We start from the raw sequence: 19,866 nt of genomic DNA on the forward strand, positions 1-19,866 counted from the left end.
TATTTGAATTGATTGTTATTGCCGCTTCCATTGACAGCATGTATTTTACAAACTATACATGTATTGCTTTGCTAGTACTTATGTGTATTTATGTGTATTTAAATGTATGAAACATAAAATAAACCTCATGTGGTTGAAAATACTGAATAGTTGTGATAAACGACAAGCGCTGAGCTCGTCTTTCTCTGGCTCAGTGCCAGGCAAAGTGCAAAAGCACATGCGAATTTAGCAGTTGAATGCACTGAACGTTCTAATAACACCGATGTGATCGTACGGTTAATGGAGTACATGTGCCAGGCAGCCAGGTACCAAAACAACCTGAACATTATGCACTTGCACCAATGCGAACGTGTGAAATTTTAACTTGCACATTATCAAAAAAATGTACACATTTGCAACCATTTTGGTCGCAGTATAGAGCCCTGACTATGTATTCTGACACCTTTCTGTTTAACTTCTTAAGCAATTTGAGCTACAGTAGCATGTCTGTTTGATCAGCCTTTACTCCCCACGAGCATCAATGAGCCTTGGCCGCCCATGACCCTGTCGCCGGTTCACCACTGTTCCTTCCTTGGACCACTTTTGATAGATACTGACCACTGCAGACCGGGAACACCCCACAAGAGCTGCAGTTTTGGAGACGCTCTGACCCAGTCATCTAGCCATCACAATTTGGCCCATGTCAAACTCGCTCAAATCCTAACGCTAAATGATAAAATGTTCACTTGCTGTCTAATATATCCCACCCACTTACAGGTGCCGTGATGAAGAGATTATCAGTGTTATTCACTTAACCTGTCACAATGTTATGCCTGATCTGTGTATATTGTCATTCAATAACTCTCTTCTATTTCATAAATATAAATAGGTCACCCTGAAACCTGTTATGTACAAAATAAAAATCTCATAAAACCATGACATGACTCCTTCCACACAAAATCCATATTTTCAATGGTGTGTTCCAGAGCTTCAGCCATGTTTTGGGGCTCTGACTCACCTGCTCTAATATTTTCTGTAGGTGAGCATACGCTTCCTGTGAAGTGAGTTTCAGCTCCACAATCAGCCTGTCGATTTTGTTGATGACGAGAACAGGACGAATATTCTCCAGCCAAGCTTGTCGTAAAACAACTTGTGTCTAAAGCAGAAAAGAACGAGATGCTGTTACAGGATGATGTGGTGCAGAGCTTAAAGATCTGAGACATCATTTTCACAGCACGGCTATTGTTGACAACCAGATTAAAAATTCAAGAAATAAAATTGTAACATATACATTATATATATGAGCACACATTTAAGTCATGAATGATACCTGCGGACACACTCCCTCGACGGCATCAACAACAACAATGGCCCCATCACACAGTCTGACGGCAGTGGACACCTCCGAGGAGAAGTCCACGTGACCGGGAGAGTCGATCAGATTAATGAGGAAATCATTTCCTCCTGCAATGACAAAGATACAGTTCTTAACCATAAGTTTACAGCAATACATGGTGTTGAATCAGTAAATCTACAGACCGGAATGGCATTACCTGTTGTGTAATGTAATGAAATAGCGCTGGACTTCATAGTGATTCCTCTGATCTGCTCATCCTCCCTGCTGTCCAGATATCTCAGCTACAAGAACAGACAGAAAATGGCACATTTTTGTATTTAAATTTTTTTATATTTAAATTTTTTTTAATTAAGCAAAACAATTAATTCCCTCTGATGGTTGGAGTTAAGCCTACTGTTTGTCAGACAAAAAAAAGGTCACAGAAATGCTGACTACACAAAAAAAATAATAGAGTGTTACACAAGCTGCAATTTGCACATGAATCGCTCGCTCGTGAAGTTATTTTTAATTATTATTTTTAATGAGTTTTAATGAGTTTGCAAAACAGTCTGAATGGCTTACAGCCAGGAGTCATTAGTCTGAATCAGCTCAGATGACTCACTCACTGAACTGCAGATGACGATGTTTGACTTCAAATGAGTTAAAACTACACATTTGTAAGGTTAGTGAAACCTAGATCTTTATATGATGTTTTATTTAAGCATATATGTATTTATTTATAAAATAGCATATATTATAATTGTTTATATGTTTAATTTTCAGTTTAGTTTAGGTTTTAGTAATTTGTTATGTGATTTTGTCATTTTTATTACATTTTTGATATTTGTACTCAGCTTTAATGTATTTTCATTTCTGTTTATTTTAGTAATTTTTAGTACTTCAAATTCGACATTTATTTCATATTACGTTTATTTCCAATTTTTGATCAAGTTTTTTAATTTTTTGTTTTTCATCCAATATTTCTATTTTATTTTATTTATAATTTATTTTAATTAAGGAAAGTTTTAGTTATCAACAGCAACACTGATATGTATGACAAAATACATAGCTGTCATTGTCAGAGTTTTATTGTAATAAATTGTATCTGATTTGAATTTCTATCGTATTTTGATTAACACAAAATATGTTGAAAAAAAAAGTTTGTCATTTGTTAGTGTGTAGTCACTGATCATTTTTCTTTAGGTCCACTTACCTTTCCTGCTAAACGACTGGATATAATACCATTATTTGCCACCAGACAGTCGGCTAATGTCGTCTTCCCTATGGGCAACACACATTTACAAACACAAAGTTGTAAGTTTGAGGTAAGATTTTGAGGTAGATGATTGAAAGATCTGACACATATCAGCATACTTTACACTCACCATGATCTACATGAGCAAGAATACACAGATTTCTGATCTGTGACGTTTTCTTCTGCAGTGCAATTATCTTCTCCAAACTTGTGAGACCCATTTTGGACTTTCTATGAAGATGAAGCACAGAAGATGAAGATCACTTCGTCATTAGTACAAATACATTAATTTAACAGAAACCAGAAAAAGCATTTGGACACTAAAATGTATGAATAATACCACTGCATTTTATAACAACATATCAAAAGAAGTGGCATCAGCATACAAATGTTGTTCTCAGGACAGTAACCACAGGTCTTATCCCCTAGACATCCCAATTTCATCAACTATTTTGAATTGATGTTGTCATTAAATATACACTGACGTTCAAATGTTTTTGATCGGTAAGATTTTTAATGTTTCTTCTGCTCACCAAGGCTGCACTGATTTGATTAAAAAGACCGTGAAATATACTGTGAAATATTATTAAAATGTAAAATAACTTTTCTATTTGAATATATTTTAAAATGTCATTTATTCCTGAGACGCAAAGCTGAATTTTCAGCATCATTACTCCAGTCTTCAGTCACATGATCCTTCAGAAATCATTCTGATTTGCTTCTCAAGAAGCGTATTTCTTGAGAATCATTTTCTTTATTATTATCAATGTTGAAAACAGTTGTGTGAATTTTTTTTTTTTTTTTTAGGATTCTTTGATGAATAGAACGTTCAAAAGAACAGCATTTATCTGAAATAGAAAGCCTTTGCAACATTGCACTACCATTCAAAAGAGACTTCTTATACATGTGGGTGCGTGTGTGAGTGTGTGTGCGTGTTGTTCCGTCTGTCTTCTAAATGCTTTTTGGTTTGACATTTTGTTTCAGCAATTTTCTACAGCAAGTGTCCAAATTATTTCTCTATGGTATAGGATGTGGTTTAAAGTCGACCCATTGCCAAATGTCGTTCTTTAAAACCAAACCCGTGTGTGTTTTGATAGATTTCAGCACATTATTTCTCAGATTCACTCATTCAGAGACTCATTTAAGACAAGCAGGTGCAACTTTCCATAATGTCTATTCAACTAACGGTATGACTTATGACTGACTGACTATTAGACAAACTGAACATTCATCGCAAACATATATAAAAGCGCGACACTTAAAAGTAAATCCCAGTAAAAAAGCAAAGATCCTTTAGCTGAATAAACTTTATCATCAGCAGCATGAGAAATGACAACAGATACTCACATGTACCTTCCAGTCCAGGAAGCGCAAATGTGCGTAATGCGTATTCGTCGCAGGCGTCATACGTAATACGTTACGCTGCGTCATCACCAGGACGCTGCAAACAGCAGTTGCCGGGGAAACGGGACGCTTATTCTGCAACGTCAGGTAAGGAGCGAGTGGCGACTGGGGGAAAAAAACGTCCTTTTCCTCAATATTTCGACGAAAATGACTCGGCTCTGTATCTGTAAGATGTGCAGTTGTGGGTAAGAGTACTGTATGCTTGTTTGTGTTTGCTTGTTTGTTTCTGTAGTCATTTTTGAAGCCCGAGAAGGTGTTTTGAATAATTGATGGGTAAGTGGTAGAAGGAATATCAAGTAACGTTAATGGAACAAACTAATCTTGAATGACAGAAAAGTGCAAATACTTTAACATTTAATTTGTTTTAATACATTTTAATTACAAATATATTCTTTCTTTTATTGTTTTGTGCTTTCCATTTTAAATCATTGCATAATTATTATGGACATGGTGAAGAAAATATCAAGTAACTTATCTAATTTCAATTAATATGGAGAAAACAAGTGTGTATTTGTGTGTGTGTGTGTGTGTGTGTGTGTGTGTGTGTGTGTGTGTGTGTGTGTGTGTGTGTGTGTGTGTGTGTGTGTGTGTGTGTGTGTGTGTGTGTGTGTGTGTGTAGGATTAAGGCTTTAGTGACAGAGTTTGTTGTATAGTTACCCTGGACTACACAAACATGTTCAGTAAAAGTACTGCGGGTAACTTACTGAGATGAATCTCTTTGTGAAAGACATATTAATGAGTTTATGTCTTCTCAGAAGCATCTATTGTTTTTAAACCCCTATGCCTAAAATTCTTCTCCATTATCTTCAGCCGTCACCGTTGCACACACCAGCCCACGACACTTTTCAAGAAAGGGAGTCAGACTAATGTGTTGTCAGAGTACTCTGAGAAGTATCCTGCCTATAAAGGTCACACTCGTCCCAAGAGCCTCAAGCCCCAACTGCAGTATAAAGCTCATCAGGACATGATGGACGGAACAACGACTTCCAGGTACATCCTGGGACTGAGATATTAATTACACTTGAGGGAGTTATTCAACAATTTGCATTAAAAATGAACTTACAGTAAAGTGTTAACATTGTCAATGCATTTAATCAATCATGGTTTTATACATTAACAATTCACTGGACTGGACTGGATTTTTTTGACACTTTCACATGCAAAGTGTAAAGTGCAAAGTGGCATTTATATGTTTCATATAACCCAGAACACCTTTTTTTAACCGTTTTCTCAGGACGGACTATATCCCATATATGGTCACCCGTCGCCCTGGGAGGCAGCAGGTCGAGTACAAGCCTAAGCCTGGAGAGATTGACTTAGGAACGACCTATAAACAAGACTTCAACCCATATGAAGTGCAACCATTTGTTCCGACACGCCCCAAAGAGAGAGTACATGCCATGAATGCACAACTGGTCACCATACCCACCTATAAAGGTAATGACACTTAGGTCAATTAGGTCATGTGATGCTTTCTGATTCTCAGCATATCAGAATACATTACATACTGAACAAATGGAGCATTTCTGAAGCAACCTCATCTATCTGCTGTGAAATCAACTATATTTAAATGTATTGATTTAGCAGACACTTTTATACAGTGCAACACAACAAACTATTTACACTTCCGTTCAAATGATTGCAGTCAGTAAGATTTCATTTATTTTATTTATTTAGAAAAAAAATTATAATACTTTTTTTCAGCAATGCCAATGATGCATTAATAAATGCTCTTCTTTTTAACTTTCTATTAAAGCTACACTGTGTAACTTTTTTCGTTTATTCTTAGCTAAAAACACTTAGTTCTTTCAAAAATATATGTGCTCATTAATGTATATTTACTTCTTTCAAGTAATAAAGTATTCTCGAAAGTTTATAATATGCCATTGAAAATACATACGGGTGAGGGGTTCGAATGCGGGTCGCCATGTTGCCCCTCCATCTTGAAAGTGCATTAGCCAAAGAGGGACATACCCGTAAATTCAAGCTTGGCCTTTCGCGTTTTAACACTCGATGGCACCGTGTCGAATGTGGACAAGGTCGAACTGGACGCCATGTTAATCTTGGACTAAATCGGCCACCGTAGGAGTTAAAACGAAATCGGAATTGAGAGGAACAGAAACTAAAATTCACTGGATGGTCATATACCTTTTAACCACTAGATGGGGGAAAATATCACACAGTGTAGCTTTAATCAAAGAATCCTGAAAAATCAGTTTCCACAAAAATATGAGGCCGCACAGCTGTTTTCAACGCTGATGATAAGAAGCGCCAAAACAGCAAATTACAATGATTTCTGAAGGATCATGTGACTTCTTTAAAAATAAATCTTACTGGCCCCAAACTTTTGAATAGTACTGTTTCATAAAAAGCCAAAAATATTTGCAGTACACAGTGAAATGCAGAAAAAGGAGTTATTATAGTAAAGGCCCATTCACACCAAGAACGACAAGATAACTATATTAACTATAAAGATTAAGATAACTTTAAAGATTAGCATCCACACCAGTGGACAATATCTAAGTGTGTGCTTGTCTGTCACTTTAAATGCTCTAGCTTGTTACAGCAGGATGGATTCTGATTGGCTGTCAATGTTTTTATCGTTCATCAGCTGGATAAAATTGTTTTGAAAGTAATTTCAATTAAATATTTTTTTCGGTGCCGTTATTGTTATAAGTTGTGGTGTGAACTCTGCTATTCTTTAATATGAAGAATGATTTTTAGAACTACAGGTGCATCTCAATAAATTAGAATGTCGTGGAAAAGTTCATTTATTTCAGTAATTCAACTTAAAAGGTGAAACTAATATATTATATAGACTCATTGCATGCAAGGTGAGATATTTCAAGCCTTTATTTGTTATAATCTCGATGATTATGGCTTACAGCTTATGAAAACCCCAAATTCAAAATCTCAGAAAATTTGACATGAAATCAATTTTTTTTAAAAAGGATTTTAAAAACAGAAATGTCGGCCCTCTGAAAAGTATAATCATGCACATGTACTCAGTACTTGGTTTGGGCCCCTTTTGCATGAATTACTGCCTCAATGCGGCGTGGCATGGATGCTATCAGCCTGTGGCACTGCTGAGGTGTTATGGAAGACCATCCTTCAATAGCGGCCTTCAGCTCTTCTGCATTGTCCAGTCTCATGTCTCTCATCTTTCTCTTGGCAATGCCCCATAGATTCTGGGGTTCAGGTCAGGTGAGTTTGCTGGCCAATCAAGCACAGTAATCCCATGGTCATTGAACCATGTTTTGGTACTTTTTGTGTGGGCAGGTGCCAAGTCCTACTGGAAAATGAAGTAAGCATCTCCATAAAGCTTGTCTGCTGAAGGAAGACGGGTGCATTGACTCTGGACTTAATAAAGCACAGTGGACCAACACCAGCCAATGGCATGGCTCCCCAAACCAACACAGACTGAGGAAACTTCACACTGGACTTCTTGGACTGTGCGCCTCTCCATTCTTCCTCCAGACTCCAGGACCTTGATTTCCAAATGAGATGCAAAATTTGCTCTCATCAGAAGAGAGGGCTGGACCAGTGAGCAACAGACGAGTTCCTTATTTCTTTAGCCCAGGAAAGACGCTTCTGACCACATTTGAAGCCCATGTCCAGGATCCGTCTGTGTGTGGTGGCTCTTGATGCAGTAACTCCAGCCTCAGTCCACTCCTTGTGAAGCTCCCCACACACATTTGAATGGCCTTTTCCTGACAATCTTCTCCAGGCTGCGGTCATCCCTGCAGCTTGTGCACCTTTTTCTTCCACACTTTTCTCTTCCACTTAACTTTCTATTAATGTGCTTTGATACAGCACTTTGAGAACATCCAACTTCTTTTGCAATTACCTTTTGAGGCTTGTGGAAGGTGTCAATGGTGGTTTTCAGCACAGCTGTCAGGTCAGCGGTCTTCCCCATGAGTGTGAATTCTACTGCACCAGACTGAGAGACCATTTAAAGGCTCAGGAACCCTTTGCAGATGTTTTGGATTCATCAGCTGATTAGAGTGTGACACTTTGAGGGTTTTCATAAGCTGTAAGCCATAATCATCAAAACTATAACAAATAATGGCTTGAAATATCTCACTTTGCATGTAATGAATCTATATATTAGTTTCACCTTTTAAGTTGAATTTCTGAAATAAATGAACTTTTCCACAACATTCTAATTTATTGAGATGCACCTGTATATCTTTATCATCCTTGGTGTGAACGGGCCTTAAGTGCCTTTGTTTTAAAAGTTTTGCATGATGTTTTTAAAGAGGATTTTCGTCCGTGGGAGATCAGCAGACGGGAATTAACTAAGCCTGACACAACGTATCAACCCCCTACTGCAAAGTTTGGGAATTCCACCACATTCCAAGATGATTTCGTCCACCGAGGCCTTGCGCCACGCGAGAGCTACAAGCCCTCTAACATGGCCAAGCTATCCGATGCTCCTTTTGAAAACATGACCAGTAACAAGCTCTCTTATGTCCCACACGCTCTAGAAGCCCGTTACTTTAAACCGCCAGAAGAGTACAAACCCAGCAATGTTCCTTTCCAGGACCTCACTACACACCGTCAAGATTTCCTAGGCCTGCCGAGTCAGTTGCCCAAAAGCTGCAAGCCCGAGCCGCTCAAAGTGACCTCCAGCAAGCCCTTCCAAAGCAGCACCGAATTCCGTGACCATTTCCAGCAGTGGCCCGTCTCCCTCCGGCAGGTGCAGAAATCGGTGGAGTACACAAGTCCCACGGCACACATGGACATGACAACCACCTCGCACACCGACTACATCAAGCACCAAATCCAACCCTTTGTTTCCGCCAAACCTTTCTCACTTCCCACAAAGTCTTCCAAACCCTTCCAGGGCAACACCACCATGAGGGACGACTTCCAGCCATGGGTGGCGCAACGTCAAAGCGTGATCCGGAAGCAAGAGGAAATCCAGCGGGCCAGTGGGAAAATGGAAGATCTGACCACCTTCAAGGCCCATTTCATCCAGCATGACGCCCAGCCTAGTCTCAGCTTCAAGCCCCAAAATGCCCCACTGCGGACTGATGCTCCCCTACAGAACGAGACCATGTACCGCACAGAGTTCACGCCCAAGAAGATCAGCATGTGTCCAGCCAGTTTCGAGTCTCCACCGGGGTTTGTTTTCGATAATTGCGATGATCAAGGCCACCGTTTCTTCCGCAAGATGTCGTCCGCTGACATGATCGAGACTCCGAAGGAAATGGTCTTGACAGCCTACTGAAAGTCATCATATTATTTCTATAAAAGGTGATGCAAACTAGAATACAATATGATCTCTCTAAATTATTGTAATCCTATGGGGAATCGTAATGTATTACGATTTAAAGGGTCAATGGGTCAAACTACCTTTCAGAAAACTGATTATGCATATTATGCAATTTTTTTTTTATTTTCAATAGGATGAAACTGCTATATAACTACGTAGGATATGAAACATGCAGTGCAAGTACTATAATATGTCAATCTATCTAAATCAGTTTTTGACATAAAATCAACAATATTCATATATACACCACCGTTTTACTATAGCGTTTTTAAAAATTAGTACTTTTATTCAGCAAGGAAACATTAAATTGATCAAAAGTGACAGCAAAGACATTTATAATGTTACAAAAAATAAGTTTTTTTTTCACAAAAAGAAAAGTGGTTCTTTTAAACTTTCTACTTATCAAAGAATCTTGAAAAAAAGTATCAGTCTCCACAAAAATATTATGCAGCACAACTGAAGATTTTTTTTAAAACAGAAATTTAGCAATTATATTTCTGAAGGATGATGTGACTGAAGACTGGAGTAATGAATTTTAAATTGTAGTATTTCACAATATTACTGTATTTTTGATCAAATAAATGCAGCCTTTTGAATGAAAGTGTAGCCAACCACATAAAGCACACTTTAAACATTACACATTTGATTGTATTTACCCACAATATAGAATAAAAAGGGATAAAAAATTATGAAGATATATAAAGTGATTGGTAAATCTGTATTTTATTGTATTTGTATCACATAGACTGTTTGCTATATTGACGTGAATACCAAAACTAGCGTCATGTAGCGATGCTTTCTCCACATAGCAATAAGATGCAATGGATTAAATTCATGGATAAATTATGTGAGTGGCTTATGTACAACATTTGTTGATGTGACTAAAATGCATGCATAAAGGCCAGTAGGAAACCATTATATTAGAGATATGGAAAATCCACTTCAGGTGCTATAAGTACGTAGGTCTGTGTTGTGTTTAATCTTAAATATGGATAATAAAGACAAACTAAACCAAGATGTAAGAAAATAAAATCCAAACTTTCTACACTCAATGTACAATATTGCACTTAAAAACACATTATATACAAGACATATTTTACAATGCAGCACTTTGTTGGAACACAAAACGTACATCTAAAAGACGGCTGGAGAAATGTGATGTTTATGGCCATTTCGATCAGTCAACAGGTTTTCTGTCATTCATTCTACACCCATATTAACACATTTTCTAATAATAAAGTCAACATGAAAAACTGAACTCTTTTTACATTCCTAAAACATGCTACTGCTCTTAATGTGCACAATTTATAGTGCATGTTATTCCAAATGTAATTATTATATATATATATATATATATATATATATATATATATATATATATATATATATATATATATATATATATATATATATATATATATATATATATATATATATATAAAATCAAAATAGCAATATATATAAAAAAACAACAACAACAACAACACCTTGCTCCCCCTCTGTAAAAATTGTCCTTTTTGGCTGACATCACAGGTGCTTCTCAAATGGAAGGCATAACTACGTCACATGTTCCCGCCCCCAGGGTCACTATTTAAACTTAGCTTTGGAAAAATATTTTTTGTATTAAAAATCTTATATTAACTGGCTTTCTATTTATGCAAAACAGTGAATGACAATCGTCTGTGGTTTCCCTGTTGCACATTATTGGCAGTTTAGTGATTAATTTACATCAAAACAAAAGATAACTTATGCCTTCATCTCCGAAAACATTATTTTTTGTCTTACATTTTATAACGAACTCAGGTAAGCTCAGTGCTGCCTCGTTTTCCGTTAGTTCTTTTTCATGAATTGGAATGTGTGCAAAGGATTGTGGGTGATTGAAGGACGTGAAGGATACACTCGATGCTTCCTTCAAAATGAGCTGAATGAAGGACGCCAAACTAAGGCTGCCTCCCAAGGACCCTTCAAATTGAGACGGCCTTTGGCGGCCTTCCGTTTGAGAAGCACCTCACAAAATCCTTTTTACTTCTTTAACTCCGCCCCTCTGACCACACGACTCACCATCCAATCAAGTCCTAATGGATTTAGCTGTAATGAAGCCCAGCCCTACATTTTTCTTTGAATATCCTGTTTCACTCTGAAGTATCAAATTCAGATTGAAGAAGGAAAATGTGTCGCGACAGCAATTCATGTTGACTGGTAGGGCTCTGAATTTTTGTTTTTTGACTCTTAATACTCCAAGCTGTGTACTACTGATATTATTAATATCAGTGCATTATGTACACTCAAGATGCTTTTATTTTAATTTCCTTCACATAGGTGAATGGTCCAATAAGATTGTCCTCAAGATCCACAAGCAAAAATGCATGTCTCTTAAATTAATACACATACAATATCACTTTCAGGGCAAGATCAAATTTGAGCCGGTAAAGAGACAAGTCTCAAATCTCATCAAGTGATTTTTCTCTTTGGACGTCTGATGATTGTGGGAAAGCATCCAGTGAAATGTAGTCCAGAAAACACTCGTCAGCCACCAGTAGACATCTTTTAGTCCACACACTCCAGGTGTCCAAGGGTTTGCACGATTTAAACAATATTCTGTATTACGAGAGACAATCAGTGCGGTGACTGAAAAGGGCATCTGTTAGTTTCGCCTCTGGTGCTCACTAGGTGTCGCTAGTGTCCTGTGAGCAGGTCTGGCAGCAGCGTTGCCGGTACAGATCCACAGCGCAAAGCTTGAGACGTTTCACCACAGGACAGTAGTGGGTTCTGTCCGTACACTCATCTAGAGAAACACACACGAAACAACGGTTATTTAAAATACAACTTGATAAATGATACTCTCAATTGTTCAAAATGTACTCATGAATCAGCAAATAATGCAAATGTAAATATTAATACATAACCTAGACAAAAAAACAGAAAACAGCCGTCATTTAAATGAATACATTTTTCACACTAAACTGAATTAACTATGAATGAAATAACTAGTTAACAGAAACGAATTATTATTATTAATTAGGGTCCAATTCTCACTATTAACTAGTTGCATTAATATTACTAGGATATTGTCTGTTTATTAGTACTTATAAAACACATAATAAGGCTATCAATGCCTTATTCTGCATGACCATATTCTACATCCCTTAATCCTGCCCAATCCCTAAATTTGCCAACTAACCTTACTAACTATTAATAAGCAGTAATTAGGAGTTTGTTAAGGCAAAAGTCATAGTTAATAGTTAGTTAATAGTGAGAATTGGACCCTAAACTAAAGTGTGACTGAGCCTTTGGTACGTCTTTAATTATTATTAACTAATAGTAATAATAGTATATTATTTTTGTTAATTACTATTAATAAACATTATTAATAACTATAACTATTTTTATTCATATATTTTCATTGAGGTTAAATATTTAATGATTTTTTTATTTACTGTAGAGAGACAGAACCTGCTTTCTAAAAAATAAAATAAAATAAAATAGACAGTTCAGGTCTTGGATGCTAAATGATTGGTCAATACATTGGTCAGTAGTGCTAAACTACACACTATAGCTGTTAAACACCGATTTGTCTTGCTTCGTCCACCTGTGGCCAGTTGTATAAGATGCTTAGACTAGTCATAAAAGTTAGTCATCTATATTTTTTCTTTAAGACTGGTCATAACTTTTTTAAGTCAGTTATGTAACAGGGTATTTTGGTATGATTTGAATGGAAAAAAGGACTAATTACCCCTTGGTTAGCTGCTGGTTAGTCAAACTAGTTTTTAAGACAGTCTTAACAAAGTAGAAATTTAAAGATTATTGTAATGAATTTTGGGACTTTGTGCTTCACTGACATCTATACACATGGGAACATGGGAGACCAGAACCGCAAACTTTTGCAAAGAAATGTTGTCTTTTGCTGCATATCAGATTGAAGTTTGGTGAACTCTGTAAATTTGCATAGCAGAAAGACATTTGATAAATAGAGGATCTAAACGTCAGAGATTATGGGCCCTATTTTAACGATCTGAGCGCATGGTCTGAAGCACATGGCGCAGGTGCACTTAGGGCAACGTGCCAGACTAGTGTTCATTTTGTCACCTATTTTTAATTTAGTCTTAGTCTTGTGCCAAATGTCCTTGTTAGTTTTAGACATATTTAGTCATTCACATATCTTTTTTTTAGTCAAGTTTTAGTCGACTAAAAGTCACATCATTTTAGTCTAGTTTTAGTCAAAAGACAACTCAAGGTATCTTAGTCAAGTTTTAGTCGACTAAAAGTCTCGTCATTTTAGTCTAGTTTTAGTCAAAAGACAACTCATGGTATCTTAGTCAAGTTTTAGTCAACTAAAAGTCTCGTCATTTTAGTCTAGTTTTAGTCAAAAGACAACTCATGGTATCTTAGTCAAGTTTTAGTCGACTAAAAGTCTCGTCATTTTAGTCTAGTTTTAGTCAAAAGACAACTCATGGTATCTTAGTCAAGTTTTAGTCGACTAAAAGTCTCGTCATTTTAGTCTATTTTTTGTCAAAAGACAACTCAAGGTATCTTAGTCAAGTTTTAGTCGACTAAAAGTATCGTCATTTTAGTCTAGTTTTAGTCAAAAGACAACTCAAGGTATCTTAGTCAAGTTTTAGTCAACTAAAAGTCTCGTCATTTTAGTCTAGTTTTAGTCAAAAGACAACTCATGGTATCTTAGTCAAGTTTTAGTCGACTAAAAGTCTCGTCATTTTAGTCTAGTTTTAGTCAAAAGACAACTCATGGTATCTTAGTCAAGTTTTAGTCGACTAAAAGTCTCGTCATTTTAGTCTATTTTTAGTCAAAAGACAACTCAAGGTATCTTAGTCAAGTTTTAGTCAACTAAAAGTCTCGTCATTTTAGTCTAGTTTTAGTCAAAAGACAACTCATGGTATCTTAGTCAAGTTTTAGTCGACTAAAAGTCTCGTCATTTTAGTCTAGTTTTAGTCGAAAGACAACTCAAGGTATCTTAGTCAAGTTTTAGTCAACTAAAAGTCTCGTCATTTTAGTCTAGTTTTAGTCAAAAGACAACTCAAGGTATCTTAGTCAAGTTTTAATCGACTAAAAGTCTCGTCATTTTAGTCTAGTTTTAGTCAAAAGACAACTCAAGGTATCTTAGTCAAGTTTTAGTCGACTAAAAGTCTCGTCATTTTAGTCTAGTTTTAGTCAAAAGACAACTCATGGTATCTTAGTCAAGTTTTAGTCAACTAAAAGTCTCGTCATTTTAGTCTAGTTTTAGTCAAAAGACAACTCAAGGTATCTTAGTCAAGTTTTAGTCGACTAAAAGTCTCGTCATTTTAGTCTAGTTTTAGTCAAAAGACAACTCATGGTATCTTAGTCAAGTTTTAGTCAACTAAAAGTCTCGTCATTTTAGTCTAGTTTTAGTCAAAAGACAACTCAAGGTATCTTAGTCAAGTTTTAGTCAACTAAAAGTCTCGTCATTTTAGTCTAGTTTTAGTCAAAAGACAACTCAAGGTATCTTAGTCAAGTTTTAGTCGACTAAAAGTCTCGTCATTTTAGTCTAGTTTTAGTCAAAAGACAACTCAAGGTATCTTAGTCAAGTTTTAGTCGACTAAAAGTCTCGTCATTTTAGTCTAGTTTTAGTCAAAAGACAACTCATGGTATCTTAGTCAAGTTTTAGTCAACTAAAAGTCTCGTCATTTTAGTCTAGTTTTAGTCAAAAGACAACTCATGGTATCTTAGTCAAGTTTTAGTCGACTAAAAGTCTCGTCATTTTAGTCTAGTTTTAGTCAAAAGACAACTCAAGGTATCTTAGTCAAGTTTTAGTCAACTAAAAGTCTCGTCATTTTAGTCTAGTTTTAGTCAAAAGACAACTCAAGGTATCTTAGTCAAGTTTTAATCGACTAAAAGTCTCGTCATTTTAGTCTAGTTTTAGTCAAAAGACAACTCAAGGTATCTTAGTCAAGTTTTAGTCGACTAAAAGTCTCGTCATTTTAGTCTAGTTTTAGTCAAAAGACAACTCATGGTATCTTAGTCAAGTTTTAGTCAACTAAAAGTCTCGTCATTTTAGTCTAGTTTTAGTCAAAAGACAACTCAAGGTATCTTAGTCAAGTTTTAGTCGACTAAAAGTCTCGTTATTTTAGTCTAGTTTTAGTCAAAAGACAACTCATGGTATCTTAGTCAAGTTTTAGTCAACTAAAAGTCTCGTCATTTTAGTCTAGTTTTAGTCAAAAGACAACTCAAGGTATCTTAGTCAAGTTTTAGTCAACTAAAAGTCTCGTCATTTTAGTCTAGTTTTAGTCAAAAGACAACTCAAGGTATCTTAGTCAAGTTTTAGTCGACTAAAAGTCTCGTCATTTTAGTCTAGTTTTAGTCAAAAGACAACTCAAGGTATCTTAGTCAAGTTTTAGTCGACTAAAAGTCTCGTCATTTTAGTCTATTTTTAGTCAAAAGACAACTCAAGGTATCTTAGTCAAGTTTTAGTCAACTAAAAGTCTCGTCATTTTAGTCTAGTTTTAGTCAAAAGACAACTCATGGTATCTTAGTCAAGTTTTAGTCGACTAAAAGTCTCGTCATTTTAGTCTAGTTTTAGTCAAAAGACAACTCAAGGTATCTTAGTCAAGTTTTAGTCAACTAAAAGTCTCGTCATTTTAGTCTAGTTTTAGTCAAAAGACAAATCAAGGTATCTTAGTCAAGTTTTAATCGACTAAAAGTCTCGTCATTTTAGTCTAGTTTTAGTCAAAAGACAACTCAAGGTATCTTAGTCAAGTTTTAGTCGACTAAAAGTCTCGTCATTTTAGTCTAGTTTTAGTCAAAAGACAACTCATGGTATCTTAGTCAAGTTTTAGTCAACTAAAAGTCTCGTCATTTTAGTCTAGTTTTAGTCAAAAGACAACTCAAGGTATCTTAGTCAAGTTTTAGTCGACTAAAAGTCTCGTCATTTTAGTCTAGTTTTAGTCAAAAGACAACTCATGGTATCTTAGTCAAGTTTTAGTCAACTAAAAGTCTCGTCATTTTAGTCTAGTTTTAGTCAAAAGACAACTCAAGGTATCTTAGTCAAGTTTTAATCAACTAAAAGTCTCGTCATTTTAGTCTAGTTTTAGTCAAAAGACAACTCAAGGTATCTTAGTCAAGTTTTAGTCGACTAAAAGTCTCGTCATTTTAGTCTAGTTTTAGTCAAAAGACAACTCAAGGTATCTTAGTCAAGTTTTAGTCGACTAAAAGTCTCGTCATTTTAGTCTAGTTTTAGTCAAAAGACAACTCATGGTATCTTAGTCAAGTTTTAGTCAACTAAAAGTCTCGTCATTTTAGTCTAGTTTTAGTCAAAAGACAACTCAAGGTATCTTAGTCAAGTTTTAGTCGACTAAAAGTCTCGTCATTTTAGTCTAGTTTTAGTCAAAAGACAACTCATGGTATCTTAGTCAAGTTTTAGTCAACTAAAAGTCTCGTCATTTTAGTCTAGTTTTAGTCAAAAGACAACTCAAGGTATCTTAGTCAAGTTTTAGTCAACTAAAAGTCTCGTCATTTTAGTCTAGTTTTAGTCAAAAGACAACTCAAGGTATCTTAGTCAAGTTTTAGTCGACTAAAAGTCTCGTCATTTTAGTCTAGTTTTAGTCAAAAGACAACTCAAGGTATCTTAGTCAAGTTTTAGTCGACTAAAAGTCTCGTCATTTTAGTCTAGTTTTAGTCAAAAGACAACTCATGGTATCTTAGTCAAGTTTTAGTCAACTAAAAGTCTCGTCATTTTAGTCTAGTTTTAGTCAAAAGACAACTCAAGGTATCTTAGTCAAGTTTTAGTCGACTAAAAGTCTCGTCATTTTAGTCTAGTTTTAGTCAAAAGACAACTCATGGTATCTTAGTCAAGTTTTAGTCGACTAAAAGTCTCGTCATTTTAGTCTAGTTTTAGTCAAAAGACAACTCAAGGTATCTTAGTCAAGTTTTAGTCGACTAAAAGTCACATCATTTTAGTCTAGTTTTAGTCAAAAGACAACTCAAGGTATCTTAGTCAAGTTTTAGTCGACTAAAAGTCACATCATTTTAATCTAGTTTTAGTCAAAAGACAACTCAAGGTATCTTAGTCAAGTTTTAGTCGACTAAAAGTCTCGTCATTTTAGTCTAGTTTTAGTCAAAAGACAACTCATGGTATCTTAGTCAAGTTTTAGTCAACTAAAAGTCTCGTCATTTTAGTCTAGTTTTAGTCAAAAGACAACTCATGGTATCTTAGTCAAGTTTTAGTCGACTAAAAGTCTCGTCATTTTAGTCTAGTTTTAGTCAAAAGACAACTCATGGTATCTTAGTCAAGTTTTAGTCGACTAAAAGTCTCGTCATTTTAGTCTATTTTTTGTCAAAAGACAACTCAAGGTATCTTAGTCAAGTTTTAGTCAACTAAAAGTCTCGTCATTTTAGTCTATTTTTTGTCAAAAGACAACTCAAGGTATCTTAGTCAAGTTTTAGTCAACTAAAAGTCTCGTCATTTTAGTCTATTTTTTGTCAAAAGACAACTCAAGGTATCTTAGTCAAGTTTTAGTCAACTAAAAGTCTCGTCATTTTAGTCTAGTTTTAGTCAAAAGACAACTCAAGGTATCTTAGTCAAGTTTTAGTCAACTAAAAGTCTCGTCATTTTAGTCTAGTTTTAGTCAAAAGACAACTCATGGTATCTTAGTCAAGTTTTAGTCGACTAAAAGTATCGTCATTTTAGTCTAGTTTTAGTCAAAAGACAACTCAAGGTATCTTAGTCAAGTTTTAGTCAACTAAAAGTCTCGTCATTTTAGTCTAGTTTTAGTCAAAAGACAACTCATGGTATCTTAGTCAAGTTTTAGTCGACTAAAAGTCTCGTCATTTTAGTCTAGTTTTAGTCAAAAGACAACTCATGGTATCTTAGTCAAGTTTTAGTCGACTAAAAGTCTCGTCATTTTAGTCTATTTTTTGTCAAAAGACAACTCAAGGTATCTTAGTCAAGTTTTAGTCAACTAAAAGTCTCGTCATTTTAGTCTAGTTTTAGTCAAAAGACAACTCATGGTATCTTAGTCAAGTTTTAGTCGACTAAAAGTCTCGTCATTTTAGTCTAGTTTTAGTCAAAAGACAACTCATGGTATCTTAGTCAAGTTTTAGTCGACTAAAAGTCTCGTCATTTTAGTCTAGTTTTAGTCAAAAGACAACTCAAGGTATCTTAGTCAAGTTTTAGTCAACTAAAAGTCTCGTCATTTTAGTCTAGTTTTAGTCAAAAGACAACTCAAGGTATCTTAGTCAAGTTTTAATCGACTAAAAGTCTCGTCATTTTAGTCTAGTTTTAGTCAAAAGACAACTCAAGGTATCTTAGTCAAGTTTTAGTCGACTAAAAGTCTCGTCATTTTAGTCTAGTTTTAGTCAAAAGACAACTCATGGTATCTTAGTCAAGTTTTAGTCGACTAAAAGTCTCGTCATTTTAGTCTAGTTTTAGTCAAAAGACAACTCAAGGTATCTTAGTCAAGTTTTAGTCGACTAAAAGTCTCGTCATTTTAGTCTAGTTTTAGTCAAAAGACAACTCATGGTATCTTAGTCAAGTTTTAGTCAACTAAAAGTCTCGTCATTTTAGTCTAGTTTTAGTCAAAAGACAACTCAAGGTATCTTAGTCAAGTTTTAATCGACTAAAAGTCTCATCATTTTAGTTAAAGGAAAACTCTAAATATATTGTGTGGCAAAATAAGTTACATAAAATACATATAACCTGCATAATGTATGTACCACAACACCATAGCTAACTGGTTGATTTACAGCGTAGATGCCTATAATCAGCATTAGCTTATGAGACGATGGGCACAAATATTGATTTTGATCTTGATTCAGTATGACTTCATATGTACGTATATAGCATACTGTACATAAGGAAAAATAAGCTTGCCTTTTAGCACTATTTGAAACTTTTTTGGGGGGTTAAATTATATTTGCTTGCATTCATTACTATTCACTTTTTTTTTTAATTTCACAAATAAGTAAGCAGTTATGATCTGCAATACTTTTTTGAGCAACTAAACTACATGTATATTTATTAAAGAGCCATACAGGCACCAGTAATGGCATTACAAATGAAAATTTTATTTTTCCAGCCACAAAATGACTCTAATTTGCCTCTTTGCAGAGGAATTCTCCATTTTAACCTTAATTAGTAGACTAATTGTAATATAAATAATACAAATATTAGAAGACAAATGTTTTAAGTGGTCATTAATGGACCATGCTTATTGCACAAATAGTATTTAGTACCAAAAGATCTCCTCAAAATATTCAATAAATATTATTGAACTAAAATATAGGCTGTGTATGGTCACATTTGACCACCAATGAGTATAAGTGTGACTGATTAGTAATAATCAATGAACACTATGCTGTACTGTTTACCAAAAAATGCTGCAAACACCTGTATAGTGAAGCTGTTATGTATCCGCTTAAGCCATTCAAATGTATTGACCATTGACACAGCGCTAGAAGTATTGAGCGCTCCGGGATCCACGTGACCGCGCGCCTCCGCGAGATGACAACAGGAGGAGTATGAGACCTGTACATGAGCAACAGCGCAAACTCTTTCGGAATATTTTTTTGAACAGCTGAATATTCTATCTCATGATGATGAAAAAGTAGAGAAGATTGTAGATGAAAGATTTGATTTGATTTTTT

At 35.3% G+C, this 19,866-nt stretch overlaps 3 protein-coding genes across 3 annotated transcripts in view; 1 reads left to right on the top strand and 2 right to left on the bottom strand.

Annotated features, from left to right (window-relative positions):
* Positions 1-3,951, bottom strand: part of efl1 (elongation factor like GTPase 1) — a 158,346-nt gene extending 154,395 nt beyond the window's left edge. Inside the window, exons 1-6 of the mRNA XM_079802056.1 lie at positions 3,918-3,951; positions 2,701-2,801; positions 2,529-2,596; positions 1,533-1,617; positions 1,310-1,443; positions 998-1,135 (exon numbers count right to left, since the gene is read on the bottom strand). Of these exons, the coding sequence (XP_079658182.1) occupies positions 998-1,135; positions 1,310-1,443; positions 1,533-1,617; positions 2,529-2,596; positions 2,701-2,791 (516 nt within the window). The 5' untranslated portion in view covers positions 2,792-2,801; positions 3,918-3,951. The remainder of the gene's footprint in view (positions 1-997; positions 1,136-1,309; positions 1,444-1,532; positions 1,618-2,528; positions 2,597-2,700; positions 2,802-3,917) is intronic.
* An 81-nt stretch (positions 3,952-4,032) lies between these two features.
* On the top strand, positions 4,033-10,500 carry saxo2 (stabilizer of axonemal microtubules 2). Its single transcript, XM_079802065.1, has 4 exons — positions 4,033-4,159; positions 4,785-4,964; positions 5,209-5,411; positions 8,234-10,500. Exons 1-4 carry the CDS (start codon positions 4,122-4,124, stop codon positions 9,205-9,207), a joined length of 1,395 nt encoding a protein of 464 aa, XP_079658191.1. The 5' UTR covers positions 4,033-4,121; the 3' UTR covers positions 9,208-10,500.
* Positions 10,501-11,372: 872 nt separating this feature from the next.
* adamtsl3 (ADAMTS-like 3) overlaps positions 11,373-19,866 on the bottom strand; it is a 211,021-nt gene continuing 202,527 nt past the window's right edge. The window contains exon 31 of the mRNA XM_079802035.1: positions 11,373-12,037. Coding sequence (XP_079658161.1) covers positions 11,919-12,037 — 119 coding nt within the window. The 3' untranslated portion in view covers positions 11,373-11,918. The remainder of the gene's footprint in view (positions 12,038-19,866) is intronic.

The sequence above is a fragment of the Gobio gobio genome (genome assembly GCF_949357685.1).
Source record: "Gobio gobio genome assembly, chromosome: 2".
NCBI classification, from domain to species: domain Eukaryota; kingdom Metazoa; phylum Chordata; class Actinopteri; order Cypriniformes; family Gobionidae; genus Gobio; species Gobio gobio.